At 41.1% G+C, this 25,926-nt stretch overlaps 1 protein-coding gene across 3 annotated transcripts in view; it reads left to right on the top strand.

Moving 5' to 3' along the window:
* Nucleotides 1-25,926, top strand: part of LOC122564061 (double C2-like domain-containing protein beta) — a 284,761-nt gene that overhangs the window by 88,057 nt on the left and 170,778 nt on the right. For 2 of the 3 annotated variants that reach the window (XM_043718544.2, XM_043718545.2), the window contains one exon: nt 16,832-16,906. The exons of the other annotated variant lie outside the window; for it this stretch is intronic. In XM_043718544.2, the coding sequence (XP_043574479.1) occupies nt 16,832-16,906 (75 nt within the window). The remainder of the gene's footprint in view (nt 1-16,831; nt 16,907-25,926) is intronic. 3 annotated transcript variants of the gene reach the window in all.

The following is a 25,926-nucleotide window of genomic DNA, read 5'->3' on the forward strand; positions in this document are numbered from 1 at the left end:
GGTATTGATTCATGTGAAGGCCTGCAAAGAAAGTGGAGCTCACTACTGCAGGGAACAGTTGTGAGGGACAATAATAATACCTTTGATGGGAAACTCAATAAAAACATGAAGGATCAAGGAATAAAGGAGAATAATAAAATACGGTAAATACTCAGCAAATCTGGCAGTCTCAGTAGACAAAAAGCAGAATTAACACTTCAGATGACTGTTAGAACTAGAAATATAACAAGATTTAAACGAGAACATTGAGCAGAGAAGTAGAGGAAGAGTATGCAACAAAAGGAAAGGCAAAAGAGTTAAAATAATTTTTAAAAACATGTGATGGTGCAAGCCAAAAAGACACTGTACTGGACCAAATGATAAAAAATAAAGGCAGATCTTAGAAAACGTGTGTAGAATCATCACTTGACCTCTCGAAAGTGAGCATTGAGGTGACCATCAGAAGTTGCTAAACTCAGTGTTTTGTTTGGAAGATTGTGAAATACCTAGTTAAAAGATCAGATATTGCTCCTCAAGCTTACATTGGAACAATGTAGAAGGCCAAGGAAAAGAGGTCAAAATTGAGTAGGTAGAGAATAAAAATGATTGGCGACCAGATTGAAGGCATTCCACAAGCCAGTCACCCAATCTGTGATTGATATTCCCGATGTAGAAAAGCACTGCGCTGTAAGCAGGAAATGCAGTAGGCTTTGTTGAAAGAAATGCAAGCCACTCCTGTTTCATGTGAAATTTATGCTTGGAGTCCTAGAGTTTAATGGCAAGAGAGCAGGTAAAGAGGCAGGTGCTACAACTCCTGTGCTTGTCTGTGGCATAGACAATCTGTTGGAGGTTACTGAGGTTATGTTAGAATTGCTTACATTTTGTATGCGGAAACAGTCCTTGTGCTGAGCTTCTGTTGATTGCATGGTTGCGGGTAAATCATTTGGTTCTAAGCACAACAAAGTATCTAACAAACACATGCAAGTTTTTTTCACATTTCAGAATTCAAAGACATGAGACAGCTAAATTTCAAATACTTAAGACTTGCCTCCAGGAAATCTGCTTTTTGGGCACTTGCAATAAAAACACAGATACTCTAAGGCAATATTTTTCCATTACAATTTTCCTCCACAAAACCACTCTCCAAAAGAGAAGAGAAAAATAACTGAAGTTTTTTCTAAAATCATTATATTTTGATTGATGTGAAACTTCCTGTGGCAATAATTCAGAAATAGTGGGCTGGGTATTATGTAATATTGAAATGCTGCTGGTGGGTCTGCGTTGACCACTAGTGAATCCTTGGATGGCAGCTCCCTCGGTTATGAAGTGCTAAAAAAGGAGCACTTACCATCCCCAACTTGACACCACACCGCCCCCCCCCCCAAAATAAAATCCACTGAGAGACCATTTACACCTATGATTGTGTATTAACATGGCACCCAACCTTACTGAAAGGGGCCAAAAATACCATGGAGGTGTGAAATGGCCTGAAATCAGTCACTTGGCTTCCCAGTGGGGGCCAGGACTTGTCAGGTTTCCCACTGGTGTCAGTGTGCCATGTTAGCAGGAAAAAGCTGCTCTCTTCACCTCTCCTCATGTTTCCCCCATCACTTTTCCATCCTCCACCTCCACCTCCCATGCCCACCCCCCAAAGCACCCTGAAAACCTAGTCCAGTTTGCAGTGGAGTCTTTTTAACTTTGTCATAAATATCCTTCCTAGAACAGTGGGGCAGGAAAAAAGCATTCCAGAATCCTGCAGTTTATCAGCATGAATGGTTTGCTTTATTGTGTAAGGCATTCTCAAGCTTAATATGTATTCCAATTCATTTTTGCAGTTTAATTAAAATATTAGTTTCATTAAATATTCCTCTGAGTTTTGATCAGGATGTATTCTATTTACTGCTGTTCTGTTTCAAGTGAAGAAATGACAGTATCAGGCAATGATTGCTGTCTCTATGATATCCCAATGATGTGCTAATAACAAAATAGGTAAACAGTGTTCCTATATCAGTTCTTGTTTATTATTACTGACTCCCACTTGCATTAGGTAGCTCAATAAAAAAAATGTTTGTTGTTACAACTGCAACACTAAAAATCTGCAATATTGTCTTTAGTTTCTGACAATTAGTGAATCAGAAATGTACTGTTTCTGGTAAACTTGAATGTTATTTTATTTTATGAGCAAATATCATTACATGCACTGGGGATTTAAAAAAAGTCCAATTTCAATTCTTGAGTGTTATGAACTGCTGTAGTTCAGCAAATACAATTGTTCTGAATTACAGAGAGACAGAATTAGCCAGAGTTCCTAATACTGATCAGAGTCCAGTAACCCATGCTAAATTGTATGTACATGCATACGTTGCCTGAAGCAATCTCCTCAGGCTTTACTAATGTTGAAACTCTAATGAGGTCAGCCAGGTAGCCCTCACAGAATGTGAATTCCCTGATTGGGCTGTTAATCTGGTCTACTCCAGGAGCCCTTTCTGACAGATAAGGAGTGTCAGCCATTCTGTTCATTCTGGGGGAGCTAGATCAGTGTCATGGACTTTTCACATGTAAATAAAGGGTGAATTGGTGTTGAGGTACCAGCCTCTGAGAGGTTATTTCAGAAAATATGTAAATAAACTGCAACCATGGGGAATAGCCTTACAGAATATTACAGAACCGAAACAGTGCATTCTGACCATGGGATGATGTTGGTGTGTTCATGCCTCCAGATGAGTCTCCTCTCACCTTGTTCTTCATCTACATTCATTAACACCGCCTCCTGCAAAAGTCAAACACTATGAGGCTGGCATTCTCCTTTTTCAAAAAAAGGGTGCTAAGGTTGTTGGAAATGCTGCTTGGGCAGCATCTGCACAGAGAATCAAAATTAACATTTGAGACTGATGACCTGTCATCAGAACCAGAAAAGATAGAGTCATTATGGGTTTTAGTCCTGAACAGAGGCAGAGAAAGAGGGTAAGGGAGAAGAACAAAAGGGAAATGCTGTGATAGAGTGGAAGGTGGAAGTGGTTAAATGATAAAAGTAATGATGGTGCAAGACGAATGGAAATGTTACTGGAACAAGTAACAAAGCAGAAAATGGGTCTAAAGAAAGTTGCAGAGAGATCTGGGTGTCCTAGTACATGAATAACAGAAGGTTAGAATACAGGTATAGCAAGTAGTCAGGAAAACTAACAGTATGTTATGGTTTATCATGAGGGGAGTTGAATGCTAGTGTAGGGAGATTATGCTTCAGTTTTACAGGTAATTGGTGAGACTGCATCTGGAGTCCTGTATACAATACTGGTCACCATAACTCTGGGAGACTGTTAATGTATTGGAAACAGTTCAGAGAAAATTTACTAGACCAGTACCTAGAATAAGTCGATTGCATAATAAGGAAATACCAGACAGGCTAGGCATGTATCCTCTAGATTTTAGATGAGTCAGAAGTCATTTAATTGAAACATACAGGATCCTGAGGGGACTTCACTTTGTGAATGTTGAAGGGGTGTTTCTTCCATGGGATGATCTGGGAAGTAGGAAAATAAGGGGGCACCCATTTAAAACAGAGATTAAGAATTTTATTCTCTCTCTCAGAAGATTGTAAGTCTTTAGAATTCCCTTCCACAAAAGACTGTGGATTAAGGATTTTGAAATATTAGAGGAGAGGTGGATAGGATTTTAATTATCAAGGAAATGCAAGATTTTGGGAGATGTGCAGGAATGTAGAGTTCATGTTAAAATCTGATCAGCCATGGTCTTATTAAATGGTGGAACAGGCTCAAAGGGCCGAGTGGCCTCCCTCTTATTTCTTGTTTGTATTTTTGTAAACACAGAATCATCACAAGCTGTCTACCTATAATTGAAAGAGGAGGTGCTGTTCCTGCAGATTATATTGAATTCCATCGAAACTGTGTAGAAGACAAAGATCAGAGTGAAGTGGAGACTTATACAGACGGGTAATCAGAAGCTTGGAGTCACAGGTGTGGACTGAAGAGAAGTGCCCAGCACAGCGGGTACCAGCCTGAGTTTGCTATTTCCTGTGTAAACCTCCTGTATGGGCAGTACGATGACTCAGTGGTTAGCATTGCCGCCTCACAGCACTAGGGATCCAGGTTCGATTCCACCCTTGGGTAAATATGGAAACTCCACACAGACATTCTCCTTGTGTCTGCATGGGTTTCTTCTGGGTGCTCTGGTTTCCTCTCACAGCCCAACGATGTGCAGGTTAGGTGGATTGGCCATGCTAAATTGCCCATAGTGTCAAAGGATGTGAGGGTTAAGTGGATTAGCCATGGGAAATGTAGGGTTATGGATATAGGGTGGGTCTGGGTAGCTTGCTGTTCAGACAGTTAGTGTGAGTTTGATGGGCTGAATGACCTGCTTCCTCACTGTAGGGATTCTATAAATAGTGGGGGAAAGGAAAGAGACTGGTTAGAAAGAAGTATAAGTATATCGCTGCTTCACTTGGAAGGAGTGTTTGAACCCATTTCTAATGGGGGGAATCAACCAATATTCACAACGAGAGCTTATCCAATGAGATGGGGAGCATTAAAATCTATCAAATGGCTCCTGCTGCCTTTGCACTTGCCCTTGAGCTGTTTGAAATGTTACACAGGCAGGAGCTGGTTGAAAAGGTTGATGTTGGGTAGCTCACCCACCCTTGGCTTAATAAAGCCAATCTGTGTTTTATTAAAGGCCAAGTGAACATCTCATCTCAGTGATGGCATCATGTAGAAACCCAGCAGCTGTAGCTACACAAGCTGGCAAAAGGTTTACATGGTAAAAACCTGTCGAGGTTTTAAACTCCCTGTCTAAGGGTATCCTTTTCCAGAAATCTCTTGAATTCATCCTCTCCACCTAGACTCCTCTGACCTAGGGCTTGGCTTGGCTCCTGACCAGGAGAGAGCGCCTGTAGACCCAGCTGTGGCACTGGTCTTTACTGGCACTGCTCTGACTATGGAGCTGTCTGCCATCTGATTGACAGCAGCTCACTAATTAGGGGCTTCCTTGCGATACAGAGGTGGAAGTCTCACCTTTAAGAAATTGATGCTGCTTCCAGCGTCTAATTACTGCAAACCTATCATCAAAATCATTGGTGGCCTCTTCATTGACATTTCAGCAGCCAATGGGGCCGGGTCTATGGGCCTATGATCTACCAGATTCCCAACATCTACCTTATCTGCATCTCCTCCTATCCTATTTCCTGTAAGGACAGTATTCCATGCTCCCTGCAGATTCTTTCCATTGATACCAGTGCTTCAGATATGTCATCCTTTTTCCTCAGTTGAAGATTCCCCTTCACTCTGGGGCCTTTGACCACGCACCTTTCTTTTCTCACACTTCTACTCTTACCTTTGCCTTTCATCCTGAAACCACAGTACCATACCACATGTCCTCTGTTCACCCTGTACCCAGTCAGCATCCCCTGGCATTTCTATCACCTCAGTTGTGATACCAGCACCAAACTGATCTCTCTGCTCCCTTTTCAGCATTTCATTTCATTCCCTCTATGATGTTCTGCTCCACTGGTCAGCTAGCTAGGGTACACCACTCTCTATGAAGTTAAGGTATAAAATGAACATTCTACATGACCTCTTCAGTTTATTGATGAGTGATCAGGTTAAAACTGTTGCCATAACATTGACATTCAATTGCTTTATCATCTCTCAATCCCCTGGGGTTATCATCAAACAGAAATGGAATTTGAAAAATAAGCTATATAAATGCAGTAGTTACAAAAGATGTCACAACGTGGGAATTCTGCAACAAGTAACTCACCTCCTGACTCCTCAAAGCCTACCTTTCCATCACCTACAAGGCACAAAGCAGGAATGTGGTGGAATGGTCTCTACTTGCCCGATGGATCAACACTTTCAGAAGCATTACACAATCCAGGACAAAGCAGCCCACTTGATTGGCACCCCATTCACCACTTTGAACATTTACTCCCTTCACCACTGATGCACAGTGCCAACAGGGTATGCCATCTATATGATAGACTGCATCATTGTTTCTCCTTTGACAGCACCTTCCAAAACCTTGACCTGCACCAACTGGAAAGACAAGATCAAGGGTAGCATTGATTCATGTATATTACAAGTACCACTACGTGCAAGTTCCTTCCAGATCACTCACCTTTCTGACTTGAAATTATATCGCTGCTCCTTCATTGTCACTGGGTCCAAATCCTAGAACCCCCATTTTATGAACACTGTGGGTGCAACCCCCCAACCTCTGACACAACCAAGCCTTCATGTCCTCTGTGCTGCCCACTCACTCTTTTGGGGGCACCTCCCTCCTTGCACCAACAATAGCAGCTGTGCCACCCACTTTCATCTCCTAGAATATCTGTCTTTTTCTCATTCCAATGGGGAACAACCCACTATGAGGCAGAAAGAGCCAAGTTGAGTGGTGGGTTCCTTAACATTTGCATCCTGTATCTATAAGGAGAGCTTTGATAACATGGAATGTTTTCCCTAGAGTGTCAGAAACTGAGGGGGCCATCTGATTGAAGTGTATAAAATTATGAGAGGCGTGGATAGTCAAAGACTTTTCCTCAAGGTAGAAGTGATAAATATAGGGGGCTTAGGTTTAAGGTGAGAGAGGACAAGTTTAAGGGGAATGTGTGAGGAAGGTTTCTTACACTGAGAGTGGTAGGTGCCTGGAACGTGCAGCCAGAGGAAGTGGTGGAAGCAAATACAATTGCCACATTTAAGAGGAATTTAGACAGACACATGAACAGGCAGGGAATAGAGGGATGTGGACAATGTGCAGGCAGATGGGATTAGATTAGAATGGCATCATGGTCAGCAGAGATATGGTGGGCTGAAGGGCCTGTCCCTGTGCTGTACTGTTCTCTACTTTGTCTTCCATGGTGTATATGTGAACAGCATCCTGACACTGACGTGTTCAAACCTCTGCACTGGTATCGGAGGCTGCTCTTGACTCGCTGTGCCTGGACCCTCTGAGCAAAGGCTCTCACCCTTGACCTGACTGACATCTGCTGACAGCTTCCCTGCCTTGTGTCTGCACTAAACAGCAAGTCAAGGCAGCAGGAATATGAGCCTAGGTGCTCTGGCTGAGCGCGAAAAGCACACAAAGGCAAGGCAATATGGGGTAAGGATGTTGAGAATATCCAAGTGGCTAAGAGTGAGGGAGTGCTATGACAGCACATGTAGAGCCTGGAGCTGTAGCCTGGTCCAGCCTGTGAGTTGAGTTCCAAACAACTCACGTAGTGTCCTTTCTGCAGCATTACAACCATAATTGCTGGTGCAGCTTAGATGTGCAAAAGTGTCTTTTGAATGGCTTGGAGCTGTACCGTAAGTGTTCTTCGATGTTGGAACATAGCAGATGCCAATGTCTGTGGATGGGGGTTAGTGTAGCCCATGGAACATGCTGTGAGATATTAGTGCCTGGAGATCCCTCAGAACAAACAGTGAGCTGAAATCACCAGGCACCTACTCAGGTTTTCATTGCGAGATTTCTTGAGGTCTATCCTCTTTGGTATATTTGATAAGATACAAAGCTGAATATTAATGAGGTACATTGGGTTGTTAATAAAGTGGTTAAACAGCAATAATCCCCCTTAACTGGCACCTTGCCACTGCATAGCGAGAAACTTAACTTGCTGCTCAGCAAAAGCATAAAGATGAGTGAGATCTCCTGATATTGAGAGAGCCCTTGTTGGACTTTGCATCCTTTCGGGTTGCACCCATAGAAGACAGCACAGAGTTTAGTAGCCTTAATTGCTCTCTGCAGTTATACAATTCCAAACAAAAATGTTAAGGCTTTCAATTCATTACTTGCAGATTAGTTTACAAAAATCATAGAAGATAAACATTATATTGCAATTTCCTTATCTGTTCTGACTTAAAGAATTCAATCTCACAAAAGGTTAATAATTAGTTTCCAAGCATTCCTACATTTCATGCACACAGTTGTACATTTGAGATCATGGAAGATGTAGATCTGATTACAGAAACTGCCTTTTTGCTGCAGATTTGAAAGAGAAGTTCAGGGAAAATCTATGAAGTGTGTAACACTATTATTAAAATGGAGAGAGACCGATAGCTCATTCTACCATTTGCTTCAGTTGGTGTACTGTGTGGACAATTATACAGGATGAAACCTCATTTTTAGGCAAGAAAACAGAAGGACCTGAAATTTTCATAAGCTGTAAAGGTGTGTAAGTAATATGTGATTACTAGTGAGAATTGACCAACAACTGTAGTGAGGTAGGGATCTGCCATGAATTTGCAAGCCACAAGTTGTTGAGCTGTTTATACCACTTTACTGTTACAGTGGCTTATGTGTAAGTTCAGGAAACTGGCAGATTATTACATTTGCACAATAACTCCTAATAAACTGACCGCAAAGTTAATTTGAGTAATTAGTGGTTTATATGCCCATTTAATGATGTGATAATTGTCAATTACTTTCTTCAACCTCGTTGATCCAGAAAATGAGAAATTTAAACTTACAGTTGTGCATTGTGGATGAAGATTTTAAAATGTAAAATTGAATATTTAATTAATTTTAAAATTTCATCCAGTCTTCTTTTCTCTTTCTCAATCTAAATGTTCTTTTTCTCTCTTCATTTCTTTTTCTCTACCTGATTTTCAATTGCTTGATCTCCTTCATTCTTTTCAATCCTCTCTCCTTTTATAAAAATTCTTAAATCGCCGGAGTGAAGGAGGAACACTGTTTGTTCCAGCTGTCTTTTTCCCCATCTATATCATTATAAATATGGACTCCCATAACTTTTTAGGCATAATCATTTTGACCTGAAAGTTGCAGCAAAAAAAGTCCCAAGAGGCATGGTCCAATAATTCCAGCTCAATAATCACCAATGACAATTAATTGTTAGAATGAACCTTCCAACATAATGTTGCAAACCAAACAATAGCTTGGACTGAGATCGGTGACATGACTGATATCAGTGTACTTTGTGATATGTTCAGATAGAATTCAGTATTAAATTGTTAATGCTCATTTCAGTCAATGTTACAGTGAAATATCGGTGGGAAACAAAGCAATTCTTGTCAGAACTTCCAAAATTCCCAATCATATCTGTTTGAAATGCTCATTGCCACATGACTACCTGGACCACATGGAGGGAATCTGTATTTTGACAAAGGTTTGTCAAATGAGTGCTCCAGGCATGGAACCTCACCTGTTAGAAGTGCATATTGGGGGTTTACTTTTATACCTCCCAATCTTTTGACCTTAAGATTAGCAATTGGAAAATCATTTGGGGTTTGCTCACAATTTCCTGTTACGTGCTCTTGTGTTGGGAACATGGATTAGTTGTCAAGTTTTCTAGAGATGACAACAACTGTTACAAAGCGATAATCCCTCACTGTTGCACTGAAGTATGAACCAAGAGTTCCAGTTGTTGAGTAGAGTTTGAGCCCAAAATATTTTGTGAATTCTTGGATAGTGTACCTCAGCCAGTAATACTGTTGTGTTTTGGGGGTTGGTTTAGCTCAGTTGGCTTGACAGCTGGTGTGCGAAGCAGTGTGATGCTGACAGTGTGGGGTCAATTCCTGCACCAGCTGAGGTTATCACGAAAGACTCTCCTTCTCAAACCTCTCCCTTCGCCTGACGTATGGTGGTCCTCAGGTTAAATCACCACCAGTTATTTCTCTCTCTAATGAGAGAAGAGCCCTCTGGTTTGATAAGACTATGGCAACTTGACTTGACTTGTTGTGTTTGTATGTTGGATATGGGCCAAGAACTTAATCTCTTCTGAATAAGGGCACAATGTGGGTGTGGGGTAAGTAGCAGAATCAAACAATTGGCAGGAAGAAGGCAAATCGGTCTGATGGCATGTAGAATAATATAAGCCTGATGGATACTCAACTTAAGGGAAATAGTTTTCTTTGGGTTTTAAAATAAGCATTTGGCCCCTGTTAAACATGTTTATGTGCTCAGCTCCTGTTTTACTTGGTGACCAGGAATGCTCCTGTAGTTCCAAACCTCCTGTTTCCAATGCCTTTTCAGGCTTAGGAGGTTGATGCTCGAAACAGAACATCTGCACCTTCTTTTTGTCTGCAAACAGGTGGAACAAAGTTCAATTCTAACCTCATTAGTTTTTACAGCCCTGTTGATAACAAAAAATTATTGAGTTAATCTGTTTGTTAATACATTCATCGACTTCTGAAAGTGAGTTGTTACTTCAGGCACTGAGTATATGTAGAAAGGTGGATTCTGCTTCACTGCTGGTACTATTTATAAGCTCAAGCTGTGCCAACCATGAGGTGCCCTATGCTGTACATGTATTCGGAAGCAAACAATGAGCAATGGTTCTCAGGGCACATAGATGGCACAGCTAACAATACATTGCAAATACAAATGCACAATTGTAAGTGCATTGCTATTTAAGAAACCAAGCTGGACACATTACCCATCCCTATCCTCATCCCATTAAGAATCTCTTCCCCCAATGTGCAGTGCAACTCAGCCATCATGCTGCACTGACTTCCTGTCAAAACCAGGGTGGGTGTCACTGCTGAGTTAAACACTCCCATCTGCAGTAACCCACATCCTCTGATACACTATCCTCTGCCCATCTTATATATTATATATTCCCCTTTACACTGATTGTCCCCTCTACATTCAAGTGTGCTACCTCAAATCCCCAACCTTTCTTGGTCTAATGCCAACCCCTTTGTGCTGGTGGTGCAGGCTGCAGCTGCCCATGAAGCATGCCCTGAGATGCTGGAGACTGCTCACCGAGATGGAGTTCTAGAGGAGTAATTGGTGAACTGAAGTTGCCAGCTACCTGCTCTGATTCTCACGTTGGCAATTGTTGCTGTATACTTTCAATCGAGTACGTTGAAAAATGGGAAACTGCATGTCAGTGCGAGTAGCTAATACAGTATGCTAACGCGTGCAAAAGGTTATAAATCAGACTCGCACCACTCAGTAGTGAAAGTCTCGCCTTGTTGTTAAACTCATTGCTACAGAATTGGACTTTTTCCTCTTAACTTTGAGAACCTCATTTCTGTCAATCGCACTCTATTTTCTGAACGGACCCACCAATGTCCATGTTGTTCAGGGGCAGGGGAAACACCACCCAATGCATTAGACTTATGCATTCTCTTAGAGTTTGCCTGAGAATTCATGGTGTGTGACATGCCAATGGATAATGTGATCAGGATCATTTGTTCCTAGGTTTAAACTTACTACGCCTGTGATTAATTGCTGTGATGATTGCTTAGCAGTGTTTTGAACTCAAACCAGATATTCCACTGGTGGCTGAATGTAAATATAAATCTAAGAGTAGAAATTGAAGTCTATCGCACCTAAAGAAAATGCAAAGCATGGCAGTTTTGTACTAGGATTGCCAATCTCTACAGATGTTGGTCAGAGTCCTAAATTCAAACAATCCATCATCTCAACTGAGCCTCACTTTACTTACCTGTTGAAGACTCTTTTGGAGAAGTCACTTATGATCCATTGGATCTACCTCACCTGATATTCTCCCATGTCTCCCACAGCCATTTATAGATTGGTTTCACAGCTCTTTATTGAAAGGAACCTTTCTGTGGAGTCAGGAAGAATAGGGGATCTTTATCTGAGACTGCAGAAAGACCCATCAAGTGCCTGATCCAACTACCTCCCAGACAATTCTTTAAAGGAAGATTAAATCTAATTCTAGACCATCATGTTAGTAATCTATGAAATGTTCTCTCAGATGCACCTATAACTTTTTTTAATCTAACCTATTTTTCTAATCAACCTGTTGAGAGATATTATTACAGACCTCTGGAGCAGGTGGGGTTCGAACTCAGTCTCTCAGGCAAAGGGCAGGGTCACTACCACTGCACCACAAGAGCTATTTGATTCACCTATAATAATTCTGAGCAGAAATGCAATATATGTGGGAGATAATGTCAACTCATTAATATATCTACCATAGAATCTAACCCCATGACAATTGAGCAGCAAGCGGAGGATTATATTAATTTAGTCAATGACTAAATTAGTTAACACCGATCATTTTAATTTTAGATCATTGCAGAAGGGAGAAGTATATGTTGGTATCTTGGACGAAGCACCTTTCATCCAGAGTCTGATGACCAAACTTGACTCTTTCCTCCTTTTAGGTACTGATCAAACTGTGGTGTATTTCAAATAATTTCTGACATGAAACTAGAAATTACTGCTGAAGCTTTCAGCAGACAAAAGTTTAGTGGTACCAATACATCCCTCTATTATTTTAATAATTGGGAATATAGTGCTCCAAAGCTTCATTTGAATGTGCAAATCCTTCTTTTCCTATATAGAGTCATAGAGTCATAGAGATGTACAGCATGGAAAAAGACCTTTTGGTCCAACCCGTCCATGCCGACCAGATATCCCAACCCAATGACAGCAGCAATAGCATAACAGTTTGTTTTCATTATTAAATTTACAATCTATTCTTACCGGTTCCCAGTATAACTCCTGGCATTTCACTCTGGATGTTGGCCACTCTAATGGAAATGGTGCAGATATTTCCCCCAGTTACCACACAATGAATAATTGATCTCCCATCATTAGCATGTAAACAAATTGACAACTTCTATCAAAATCTGGACCTAATTGGCCCCAATTCATCTCCCAGCGGAATGCATCATACATGATAAACTTAGTAAAATCCTAAGCATGGGAAATTCAGTGCAATTTGTTTTAAATAGGTAAAGATATCAGGTTTGAAATACCACAGCTTAATACATTTTCAAACTCAGGTAGCTCCACAAATGTAATGAGAAAGCAACTCACTGTACACACAGCAGGAACATCTCAAAAGCAGCTACTACTAATCTTGAAGAAAATAAAGCTTCACAGGAGACTGAGAGGTTTCTGCCATGGATGAAAATTCCTTCGAGCATTCGTTAAAACTATCTTGGCAGTGTGCTTATAAACAATAAGTAAATAGCTGTGATTACAACTCAGAGAAACCATCAGCTCATTTGAAAACAATTTTGCCACAGGTTTATGCAAATCTACAAGTGCCTGCAAGTAACACTCATGTTTGTTTTGCAACAACCTCCGTTGATCTTGCAAACTGAAGCAAGACGAGAAGATGTTCGAAGGCCCACTGCTCCTGGAATGCTGAAAATTGATTATTTTACTCATTCAATGAGAAACATGAGGTTGGAGAACTGGTAATATCTTCACCACCTTGGAAATATGACCACACCTCTTTGGAGGGTAATCATTCTGGTAATAAACCATTCCCAACCTTGGTGAATTATCATAAAATATCCGGCAGCATAACGAAATCCACAATTCTGGGCCTTGGTCATTGAACTTTTCTCTTTTCATGCAGGTACTGAGAATTCCCTGGCCCACAGCAGAGGAAATGTAGCAACTTATTCTTATTTGTTTTGAATTTGAGTGTCTGTTCCCAATGCAAAAAATACCTATGCACACACTATGTGTTGCTATGTTTTCCTGGATCTTACATCAAGTTTAAAATTTAATTTGATAAATTGGTATGCTCTGGCTAATATTTCCTGCTTGGAATGGATTTGAACACAAGTAGACTTGGTCATTGTCATCAGATTTGGCTCTCATTTTTTGCACTCACAGAATGCAATGAGTTCATTCTTTGAATAAATGAAAACATGCACCCTGAAATAAGTGGTTCATTTGTGAAAGACATTGAGATATCTTCCCCTTCATTTGCTAACACTAAGAAGTTGATATGAATGAAAACAAATTTCTCAAGTTACAAATAGGGAGACACCATCCTTTGGGGACTGAGATAGTTTCATGAAATTTTTCATTCCACGATCAAGATTTTTTCTGGTGCCATTCATCTTTTATTATTTCTTTACCCAATCCTCAGTCTTGTTGTTTTTAAAAGTGTCTCATGTGAGGATCTTATGCTACAAACTTTGGCGACTCATGGTATTTCTGCCAACTGGCCAACCTTAGCATGTGAGTCATGCTGTTTGACAACCCAGGCATCTTAATTCTATCCTCTGTGAAGGGCATGATGTTTTTAGCAGCATTTTTAAATAAATGCATTATTTCCCATCTGCTTGCTGGTGACTTAATTCATATTGAAATCAAAGCACTCAGTACATTTAAAGTTTCTATTCCTCTTGTGCCTGTCAATAAAAGGAATTTATTTTCCATTATTCAGTGGTAACAGCCTCTTTTTTTTTGAAATCTTTCAATTAAAGAGCTCAGGTATGTTGTCATTCTCACAGCAGTAATGAGCGACATAATTGTCTGGTGAGAAAAGACAGCTAACAATCTCTTCAATGCGCTAAATGGTTGATTTCAATGCATTAGTATAGCAGTGGGAAACATTTGTTTGGAAATATGCTTGTGTAGGAGTAATGATTACAGTGCCAGAGATTAAATAATGGAGGAGCATTTATGAAGCCTGAAGTTTTCCTTTCAATGTAGTGATCGGCATTACTCTTGTAGTAACGTAATCCCTGTTAACACCATTGTTTTGCTTCTAAATTGTGGTGCAAATTTCAGTGCTCTGGCTGCAACTTGTGCATGCACATTTGAATGTTACACTCAGTCGGTTAAATTTTTGATGAAATGTCATCTCCAATAGTGAGGAAAGGCTTTACTCATCACCAGCATTAGATTAGATTACTTACAGTGTGAAAACAGGCCCTTCGGCCAAACAAGTCCATACCGATCCTCCGAAGAGCAACCCACCCAGACCCATTCCCCTACATTTACCCTTCACCTAACACTACAGGCAATTTAACATGGCCAATTCACCTAACTTGCACATCTTTGGACTGTAGGAGGAAAGCGGAGCACCCAGAGGAAACCCACACAGACATGGGGAGAATGTGCAAACTCCAGACACAGTTGCCCGTGCTGGGAATTGAACCTGGGTCTCTGGTGCTGTGAGGCAGCTAACCACTGTGCCACCGTGTCGCCCATTACTCTACCTCAAATGCAGCATAGAAAAACACTCTACAGAAAGTATTCTGCCATTGCAGCTAACAGAGCACCTCATTTATATATTACAATATTCCCATCAGCAATATCACTAGTATCAACAATGTGACTTTACTTGAGCTACACATAACTGTTTCAATACTCAAGGTGATTTGAGTTATGTGATGAGTTAATGTTGGCAAATGTAATTGAAATGTATCCCAAATGGTGGAACCTAAATGAAACAGTCTCTAAAATGTTGACAATTTAATGTTACTGATATTATTCAAATTTAAATTGTTTAATCAATGTACCCATGGACGTGAAACACACTTTTTCCTTCTACATTCAGCAACCTTGCACAATTTGTTACTGTTGATTTCTCAGACTGAGAATTGGTGGTATTTCTGTTGTTGCTGTAATTGAATTACAACGAGTTAAAACTGTCCTGCTAACGAATGGAAATCATACTTTTCAGACCCCGTTGTATTATGAGTGATACATATCATCAAAAATGATCTTCATTGCTGTTTGCTTTTGAAATTTCCAACTGCTCCTGATACTAATTTTACGATTGTCATTTTCCCTGGTCTCCCCTCCTATCCTTCTTCCTTCCCTGTGTTCCAAAGGGTGCTGCCAGCTTCCTGTAACTTTGTCAAATTGACAAACTTGATACTTAAACTGAGGATCACCACAGGGAAGTGAATTCCTGTCCTTATGAAGCATCCCACATGCCTTCATATTCCAACATGGAATGGCTGTATAACAATCAGAGCAGGAAACTTAGACTGATTTTCAAATGCCCACAAACAAATTTCAAGCTTTGAATTTTCATTCACGTGATAAATTGGTGACCCTCAAATCAGGGCATGGACAGCATGATGCACAAGTATCCTTTGCCAGTTGTTGCAATGCAGGACAACCAACCTCATGCTGTTGCTTATTTGAAAGACCTGTGCATCCAGGTAGGACTAACCACAACAATCTTTGGTTCCACATCAGCGGGGAGTCAATATTGTGAGAGTACCATAACGTTTTACTATACTACAACCCAAACACAGGATGTTTTACATGAATGACAAAAGAAAATAGAATTATTCAGTAAAGTTCTGATAGCCTTCAGAATATGTATAGCAAGAAAGACTTAAATCTTTCTCTTTATAGAATGTGTATTTCACAATCATTGACACAATCTCACAAAACAACTAAATTGGGAAGTTTATTGTAAGAGCATATTGCTTAACAATTTCGATTAAGTTCCCATTATTATGATAATTCTGCGCATAAAAATTACTGAGTGGAACATGTAGTTAGAAACAGTAAGGCTGATAAACCAAAATATCGTTCAAATTAATTTGCTGAGAAAATCTGTTTTGAATTTTAGCTCATTCAGAAGGATTTCTATTCAGTAATATTTTAGAATTACTTATTTGTCATTGCCCAAAGGCTATAGTTTTGTTTTTTCAGTAAATTATGTCATTGGTTTTCTTTATGTAGAATATATTAGCTTTATTTGATAACCAGCAGTTAACATGAGTCTTACATTTAATTGTGTTTATGAAATTCTGGCATTAAAGGTGAGGTGAATGTTGCATTTGGATTAGCACAGTGGTAATGTTGTTGTAGTCTTTCTCCATTAGCCCATTCTTTAGACATGGTCAGCATGCCCTACGCTATCATTTTATGGTCGATATCCCACAATTCAGTGAATTTTAATGTAGAGACATTTTGTTCAAAAGCAATATCCTGTTTTAAATTCATGTATTTGTATCTCCTCCAGCCTAGTTTTTAAGATACATACAGTCATGTGTGTCTGGTAAAACAAAAAGCATAAGAATAATAGCATAAGAGACGTTGTTCTAAGCCAGTAACTATTAATTATTGATTCACCAGATGTGTTTATGGATGTAATCATCAGCAATTAAACTAAGTATTCTTTTTGTTCCCAAAGGGTCTTAAGCCAATGGACCACAATGGACTGGCTGATCCATATGTCAAATTACATTTACTCCCTGGAGCCAGTAAGGTAGGTTCCCAGTTTAAAGTAAGAAATGTTTTCATTGTTTAAGATGAAAAACTGCAGTTGTAGTATTTCCATTAACATAATTTGAGGTAAAACTTACTATTTTGAAATTCAGTTCTGCATTACTGATAGAAATCTGCCCTGTTTAGTGACTGAAGTACTGTTATGAAATAAGTGGACTATTAATGATGTTCATCCACTGCAAAAAGAACCTAGCTGTAGAATAGCAGTCATTGATACCAAATTGGCAACTTAACACAGAGGTCACAGGATGGTTTGTGGAGAGGATAATTCTTGCAACACTGTATCAAATGTGCTTTCCTACTGTGGCTACAATTGTGAGAACAGTGCTGATGACATGGATTCTGTGGAGGAAGTATTCCATTAATTCTATTGACTAAAACTTTTCTCTCCTGGCGAGGGAATTACTTTGTATGTGCTTGGGTGCACAAAAGTGCCATGCAAGCAAGTGAAGCATTTAGGGAGTGCAAGTTCTCATATTCATTTGAATTTAACTTCAGTTAGTTTTGAAGCGTCCAGAAGATTTTCAGGATCAGCTGCAGACAGTTTTTAAACCTGATTTGGAATGAGACTGGAGATGCACTCTGTGGAGTTTCAAACTGAAGCAGTGATGAGCTATTCTCCTCCAAGAGGTCTTGCACCAGTTTTCTCTGGAGTCAGACTGGTTGATGACCCTGAGATCAGCAAAGTAACATCATCGTAATGTAACAATAATTTGTGAGTGAAGTTGAAATTATGTAGTATACTTTCATGTAAACTGACAGTGTGATGCCCCAAATATCACAAGAACACACTGGACATTATGGATAGGGCATTCAGGATTGTCTGATGGGCAACATGGTGGGCAAAGTTAGTCAACAGTGAGATATATGAGAAATAAAAAGCAAATTGTGTAAATACGGTTTCAGCTGGCATTGGTTGAAGTGTTAGGTGGTGATACTGATGATCAAATTGTTAGTATTCCACTAACACGTCACTCACTGTTAGCTCAGTATTTCTAATTATTCACATATATGTTTGATGAAAGTGTGCTTGCAATATTTTGAAAGCCTGGCAAAAGTATCACATAAATAGAGATTATGTGGATAGAGCAGCACAAAACTAAAATAAAAACCAAGAAAACCATGAACGCTGTAAATCAGGAACAAAAATAGAAATTGCTGAGAAAGCTCAACAGGTCTAGCAGCATCTGTGGAGAGAAATCAGAGGTAACGTTTCAGGTCTGTTCGTGGCTAACATTTCTGAGGAAGAGTCACTCGACCCAAATCATTAACTCTGATTTCTCTCCACAGGTGCTGCCAGACCTGCTGAGCTTTTCCAGCTATTTCTATTTTTGTTACAAAACTAAAATAAGTTTGTATCTTGATATTTTCTGACGTATGTTGTATGGCCACCTGTCATTCATATCATAAAACGTACACATACCTTAAATGGTTTTTAGTATTGGATAAATTTTCAGATTACTGCAACAATAACTGGACTTTTTAAAATTTCATTTATACCAAGAAACTCCTTTTCTCCACATACTATTAATTTTAATTTAATGTCAAGTATTCCTTATTCTCATTCCTGTGGAGAATAAGTGCACAGCCATGTGTAATGACAATATGAAATCCATTGCTTCTTTGACTTTTGCTCATAAACAAATGCCAGAGTTAAAGGAAACAATTCATTTGTGTATTCCTGCCACTATAAAAGCTTATTTGAAATTAGTTTTTTCCTATTTTAGTTGTGTAACTTATTTTCTACTCCACAAGTTTACAATTAAATGAGGATTTATAATATGGCTATGAACCAAAAAGGAACACACTATGGTGTGAATGTTATGCCTGTTTCGAGTACAAATGAGGAAATCCCAACAAATCTTCTTGTCAGGTCTCAGTTGCCATTCAGACTGTGCTTCCAGTGTGGAATTCACCAGTTTCTGCAATTAGAAAGCAAAATGTCCTCTGTTTTAATGTGCACAACAGCTATTAGTGAAAACCATTTTTTATAAAGTTACACACACTGTAAGAATGGATCAACAGAAAGTACGAGTAAAGGATTTCTTAATGCAGCAGTTGACGTGCTACATGAAGAGGTTGTTCACAAACTAATCTGTTTAGCTCTCTCTCAGGCATTCTGTTCCCCAGAACGTTCGGAAGAAACTAACTGTCTTTGTCAGTGCTGTTTTTATTGTTCAGAGGATTTGCCTTTATCCTTGAAAAAAAATCGAAACCTGAGGAAATTAACTGCTGCTGTCAGGAAACCAGCATAGTTTGCATGCCGTGCTGCTATTTCATCCCACAGAGATTTTCTTGTAGTCTTTCGAATGCTTGCTATGCATGTCCATTCTGCTACATAGTGCAAATTGCAATCACTACTTGAAAGTCCTGATGAGTTAGAAGGTTTTCACTGAAAAATCCTTTCAAGTAAAATCCAGCTGCACAATATATGCTCATGACAGATAGATTACTCTCTAACTGTGAAGGGTTATGAACATCCCCTCTGCCCAGCAGGTTGCTATTCTTACACAGCTATTAACATCACCTTACTCACACTTTGCGTCTAACAATTTCCTGTATCCAATGCTGCTTCCTTACTTTCATGGCAAGGTTCACACAGATGGCATATATCCAGCAGGAGAGCAGTATACATAAAGGACATCAGTGCACTCAAAGAAGCCAAGACATGGGATACATAGTCAGAGTGGGGACAATATTTGCTAAACTCAGGGATAGTGTTCCTCTCCTCATTTTCTTTCTTCATGTACATAATGCCCTAAGAATACTTGAATATAATGTCATCTTACCAACTCTAGATTTTTAAAATGGGGTCAGCATCATTTCTACATGTTGTACAGTAATCCCTTTCAATTTACCTGAGATCGATATCCTAATGATTAAGGGAATGTTACTGCCACTGTGGACCATTACCATTGTCCTGGTAGACTTCCTCCATGAATGGATAAGGATAAAGCCTGACATGAGTTATCAGGTGGAATAAGCAGTCAACATTCTCTGATGTCAGTTTCTGATATCAAAAACTGTCCTTCGGCCTAAATAATGGACACCGGCTGATTCCCTGAAATTAAACAACAAGTGGACTTGCTCCCAAAGACTACAACTCTCGCTTCAAAACCTTAGTCAGACCAATCTCAGTCTCAGGCTCCGTTTCTGTCTGTCTCCTGTTTCCCTCATTGACTCCATTACTGTGAGCAGCCATTGAAAATGTTGCTCAGCCTCTGCTCCCTCACTGAACCTTCCTCTTGCCACCTTCCTCACTCAAACTCCATCTCAAAGCCCCTATTGCTGCCTTCCTCATTTCCCTGTCTCCTAAGCCCGCACGAGTAGCAACATAGAAAAATAAGAACAAAAAAATTAATTCAGCCGATCTAACCTGCTGTGCCATTCAATTCGATCACCCCTTAACCCTGTATGCATCAGTAATCAAAAATCTCTCAATCTGTACGTTAAACATACTCCATGACTGAACTTCCACAGGCCTCTGCCTTAGATCATTCAAAAGGTTTCCAACATACTGAGTGAAAACAATTTTCTCTTCATCTCAGACCGAGTGGCATCCCCATTGCTTTAAAATTTTGCTTCCAAAGTTACTGTAGGCACTTTTAAAGAGAGAGGCTGGGGAAATAATATTGGAGAACCAAGAAATGGCAGAGGAGTTGAACACATAAGTTGCACCAGTCTTCATAGTAGAAGACATTAATAACACTCTAAAATTGCTAAATAATCAGGAGGGAGAAGGAGAAGAGGAAATAAATACAATAACTATCACTGGAGAAAAAATAATAGAGAATCTGAAAGCCATTTGAAATGATGTATCTTGGGATATTAATGGAAGTAGATACAGAATTATGGATGTGCTGGTAGTAATTGTCCAAGAATCCTTAGATTCTAGAGTATTCAGAAGATTAGAAAACTGCCAATTTAACACTTTTAATTGAAAAAGAAAAGGAAACACAAAAAGGTGATTATAGGCCAGTTAACTTAGTCAAAAAATGTTAAAGTCTATTACAAAGGATGTTGTAACAGAATATTCAGCAATACATAATATGATCAAGCAGACCCAACAGGTGGAATTCTTCACCACAGAGAGTTGTTGAGGTATTAATTATATTCCAGGCTGAGATAGACTTTTAATCAATAAGGGAATCAAGGGTTATGGGAAAAATACAAGATCCTGATGTTGAGGATTATTAGATCAGCCATGATTGATTGCATGGAGGAGCAGAGTTGATGGGATAAATGGCCTCCTTCTCCTCTTATGTCTTATGGTGCTGACTGCCTGGCCAGTGTAAACATCTTACCTGCATGTACCCTTCTTATTTATTCAAACATTTTGTAAGTTTCAATGAGATCACACCTCATTCTTCACAACTCGAGAGAATAGAGGCACTCCTTGCCCAATTTCTCTTCATCGGCAGTCCCACCAAACTGAAAACAAATCTATGAACTTTCATTGCACTTCCTATATGGCAATAACAAGGAAATCAAAACTGCACACAGCACTTCAGGTGTGGTCTAACCAAATGTCTATGGGGGAGATTCACCTGCACCTCCACCCACATCATCTACTGCATCCGCTGCAGCCGGTGTGGCCTCCTCTATATTGGGGAGACAGGCCGCCTACTTGCGGAGCGATTCAGAGAGCACCTCTGGGCCACCCGGACGAACCAACCCAACCACCCTGTAGCACAGCATTTCAACTCCCCCTCCCACTCCACCGAGGATATGCAGGTCATTGGACTCATCCACCGCCAAACCACAACAATGCGACGGTCGGAGGAGGAGCGTCTTATCTTCCGACTGGGAACCCTCCAACCACAGGGGATGAACTTGGACTTCACCAGTTTCTTCATCCCCCCTCCCCCCACCTTGTCTCAGCCGAATCCCTCCAGCCCGGCACCGCCTTCCTGACCTGCAGTCTTCTTCTTGGCCTCTCCGCCTCCATCCTACTCCGACCTATCACCCTCACCTTGACCTCTTTCCACCTATCACATTTCCAACGCCCCTCCTCCAAGTCCCTCCTCCCTACCTTTTATCTTCTCCTGCTGAACACTCTCTGCTCATTCCTGAAGAAGGGCCTGTGCCCGAAACGTCGAATCTCCTGTTCCCTGGATACTGCCTGACCTGCTGTGCTGTTCCAGCAATAAAGTTTCAACTAACCAAAAGTCTACACAATTGAAGCAAGACTTCACTGCTAAAGGTTACATACCATGAGCTTTCTAATTGCTTTCTGTACCTGCATACTGATGCATCTTCAATGACTTCATTGATGAGGACACCTCAGCTGTTTTGTGCATCTACACTTTCTGATCTCTTATCAATAAACAAATATCCTGCACATCTGTTCCTTCTACCAAAGTGGATAATCTCATACTGTTCCATATTAGATACTTGCTGCTGTGTTCTTTCCCATTCACTAAGCCTGTTCAAATTCTCTTGAAACTGCTTTGCATCATCTTCATACTATGCATTCTCATCCAGGTTTGTGTCATTCACAAAGTTGGAAATATCACATTTGGTCCCACATCTAAATCATTGATACACATTGTCAACACCTGGGACCCAAGTACTGACTCTTGTGATATCCCAAGTCACAGTCTGCCAATGTGAGAATGACTCATTCATTTGTCTTCTGTTTTCTGACTGTTTCCCAATCTTTAATCCATGCCAGTACTTTCCGACCAATCCCATGTGCTTTAATTTTGATAACCAACCTCCTGCAGGGGATTTTAACAAAACCTTCTGAAAATCCAAGTATACAATGGCTACCAACTCCCCTTTATCAATTCTGTTAATGACATGCTCAAAGATTCCAATGGATTCATCAAATATGATTTCCCACTCACAAGTCCATGCTAACTGTCCAAGTAGATTATACTTATTACATCCTTTATAACCGATCATAGCATTTTCCCTACTTTTGATTTTCTTTTTATTGATTCCAAGGATGTATGCTTCACTGGTTGGGCCAGCATTTATTAATTACTTTTGAACTGAGAGCACATATACACCTGCTTCCATGTATGTTGCTATAATCACTCAACCTTAGGTCCTGTGCTGCCTGGGTTGCTCCCAACACAGCCAAACTGTTTTCAACAGTTACCACTTCCTATTGTCACCTATTCAGCATTTACGTCTTCCCTGGCTTACTAAAGTAATCCCTTTGTCTGCTCCCAGTTTTTGTTTCTGAAGAAGGGTCACTGGACCTAAAATATTAACTCTGCTTTCACTCCACAGATATTGCCAGACCTGCTGAGTTTCTCCAGCACTTCCTGTTTTTGTCTCTGAATTACTAACCTACTGACAATACCATTGTGACAATTCCCCTAAGACTGACAGATCTGCAGGTCCGTACTTTCTCTCTCCCTCATGCCTTAAATATTGGGGTGATATTTACTACCTTTCCATCTGCAGAAACCATTCTGGAATCAATCGCAGTTTGAAAGATGGTCATCAATGTATCGCTATAAGCTGCCTCTTCCAACACTGAGACATAGAATATCAGGTCCTCTGAATTTATTCGCCTTCTGTCCTGTTACTATCTCCACAACAGCCTTCTTTCTAATTTCAGTTTCTATCAGTTCCACATTATCCCTTGGATGTCTGATTTTGGATGATTTCTTGTGTCTCCTCCAGGGAAGACGAGCACAAAGGCATGAATTTTACCTGTTTGTTGGCGAAGTTTTTGTCAGGAACATGCATGGTAGATGGCGCACCAAGGCTTACATTGATTTATCTCGCACAATTCTCTGCTGTTTTGCTCATTAATAATGCACCCAACCTGTCCGGCACCCCTCCCATGTGCTGATGCGGCAGAAGTGGTGGGGGTGCTTGCTGTTGCCGGGGTACCACTGGCCTCCTGTTTAAACCCCAGCTCCACTTCAGATGCTGCAACCCAGAAACTGGCCTTCGCACTGCAATGCTGTACCATTGCTACTGGTGCAAGGAGAAATGTTGGCACCCCACTTTACCAACAGAGCCCCGGAGATGCGTGTGGGTGGGGAAGTCGCCAGGTTACCAAAGTGGGCCACACTACCAGACACAGCCAGCCGGGACAGAAATAGCCCGGTGTGATGTATCAGGTTATAAGAAACAGCCAGGAGGAGAAAGTGAGGACTGCAGATGCTGGAGATCAGAGCTGAAAATGTGTTGCTGGAAAAGCGCAGCAGGTCAGGCAGCATCCAAGGAGCAGGAGAATCGACGTTTCGGGCATAAGACCATCTTCAGGAATGAGGAAAGTGTGTCCAGCAGGCTAAGGTAAAAGGTAGGGAGGAGGGACTTGGGGGAGGGGCGTTGGAAATGCGATAGGTGGAAGGAGGTCAAGTTGAGGGTGATAGGCCGGAGTGGGGTGGGGGCGGAGAGGTCAGGAAGAAGATTGCAGGTTAGGAAGGCGGTGCTGAGTCCGAGGGATTTGACTGAGACAAGGTGGGGGGAGGGGAAATGAGGAAACTGGAGAAATCTGAGTTCATCCCTTGTGGTTGGAGGGTTCCGAGGCGGAAGATGAGGCGCTCTTCCTCCAACCGTCGTGTTGCTATGGTCTGGCGATGGAGGAGTCCAAGGACCTGCATGTCCTTGGTGGAGTGGGAGGGGGAGTTGAAGTGTTGAGCCACGGGGTGGTTGGGTTGGTTGGTCCAGGTGTCCCAGAGGTATTCTCTGAAACGTAGGCGGCCTGTCTCCCCAATATAGAGGAGGCCACATCGGGTGCAGCGGATGCAATAGATGATGTGTGTGGAGGTGCAGGCGAATTTGTGGCGGATATGGAAGTATCCCTTGGGACCTTGGAGGGAAGTAAGGGGGGAGGTGTGGGCGCAAGTTTTGCATTTCTTGCGGTTGCAGGGGAAGGTGCCAGGAGTGGAGGTTGGGTTGGTGGGGGGTGTGGACCTGACGAGGGAGTCACCGAGGGAGTGGTCTTTTCAGAATGCTGATAGTGGAGGGGAGGGAAATATATCCCTGGTGGTGGGGTCCGTTTGGAGGTGGCGGAAATGACGGCGGATGATACGCTGTACATGGAGGTTGGTGGGGTGGTAGGTGAGGACCGGTGGGGTTCTGTCCTGGTGGCGGTTGGAGGGGCGGGGCTCAAAGGCAGAGGAGTGGGAAGTGGAAGAGATGCGGTGGAGGGCATCGTCGACCATGTCTGGGGGGAAATTGCGGTCCTTGAAGAAGGAGGCCATCTGGGTTGTATGGATTTGGAACTGGTTCTCCTGGGAGCAGATTTTTTTGCGGCGGAGACGAAGGAATTGGGAATATGGGATGACAGCCAGTAGGGCCAAAAGAGGGTTAATGATTTTCTGCTCTCTGTAAGAGTAAATGCTGCCTTTCACTGTTAGCTTCCACTCACAGCATCATCACTATTCAATCTAATTTTGTCATAGTACACACCTCATACTAGAGCTCATGGAAACCCAACTCTCATTCCTGCATGTAGTCCATTCAGTCACTCTCGCCCACCTCATCCTCCCAATCTACACATCTTTCCTGCCCTCTGCTATTCCCACACACATAAGTCAGCTCTCCTGACCAGCTCTCCTGCTTCTCACCACTAACACATTTACTATCCACTTCCATTTGACTCAATCCCTCAATTAAAAACAAAAGTACTGCGAGAGCTGGAAACCTGAAATAAAGAAACAGAAATTGCTTCAGAAACTCAGCAGCTCTGGCAGCATTTGTGGAGAGATACACATAGTTTGGAATTTGAAATGGCACCTCTGGCAGCTCATTCTGTACTCTCTCTATACCCTCTGCATGAGAAATTCTCCCCCTTAGATCCCTTTTAAATCTTTCCCTTCTCACCTTATACCTATGCCATCTAGTTTTGGACTCCTCTCCTCTGGGAAAATAACCTTGGCTATTCACCATATTCATGTCCCTCATGATTTTATACACTTCTATAAGGTTACCCCATATGCTCCAGGAAACTAGCCCCAGTCTATTCAGCCTCTTCCTGTAGCTCAAATCCTCCAACCTTGACATCATCCTTGTGAATCTTTTCTGAAC

The sequence above is a fragment of the Chiloscyllium plagiosum genome, unplaced genomic scaffold (genome assembly GCF_037043375.1).
Source record: "Chiloscyllium plagiosum isolate Xiang-an unplaced genomic scaffold, Cpla_swu_hap1 HiC_scaffold_31, whole genome shotgun sequence".
Classification (NCBI taxonomy): Eukaryota; Metazoa; Chordata; class Chondrichthyes; order Orectolobiformes; family Hemiscylliidae; genus Chiloscyllium; species Chiloscyllium plagiosum.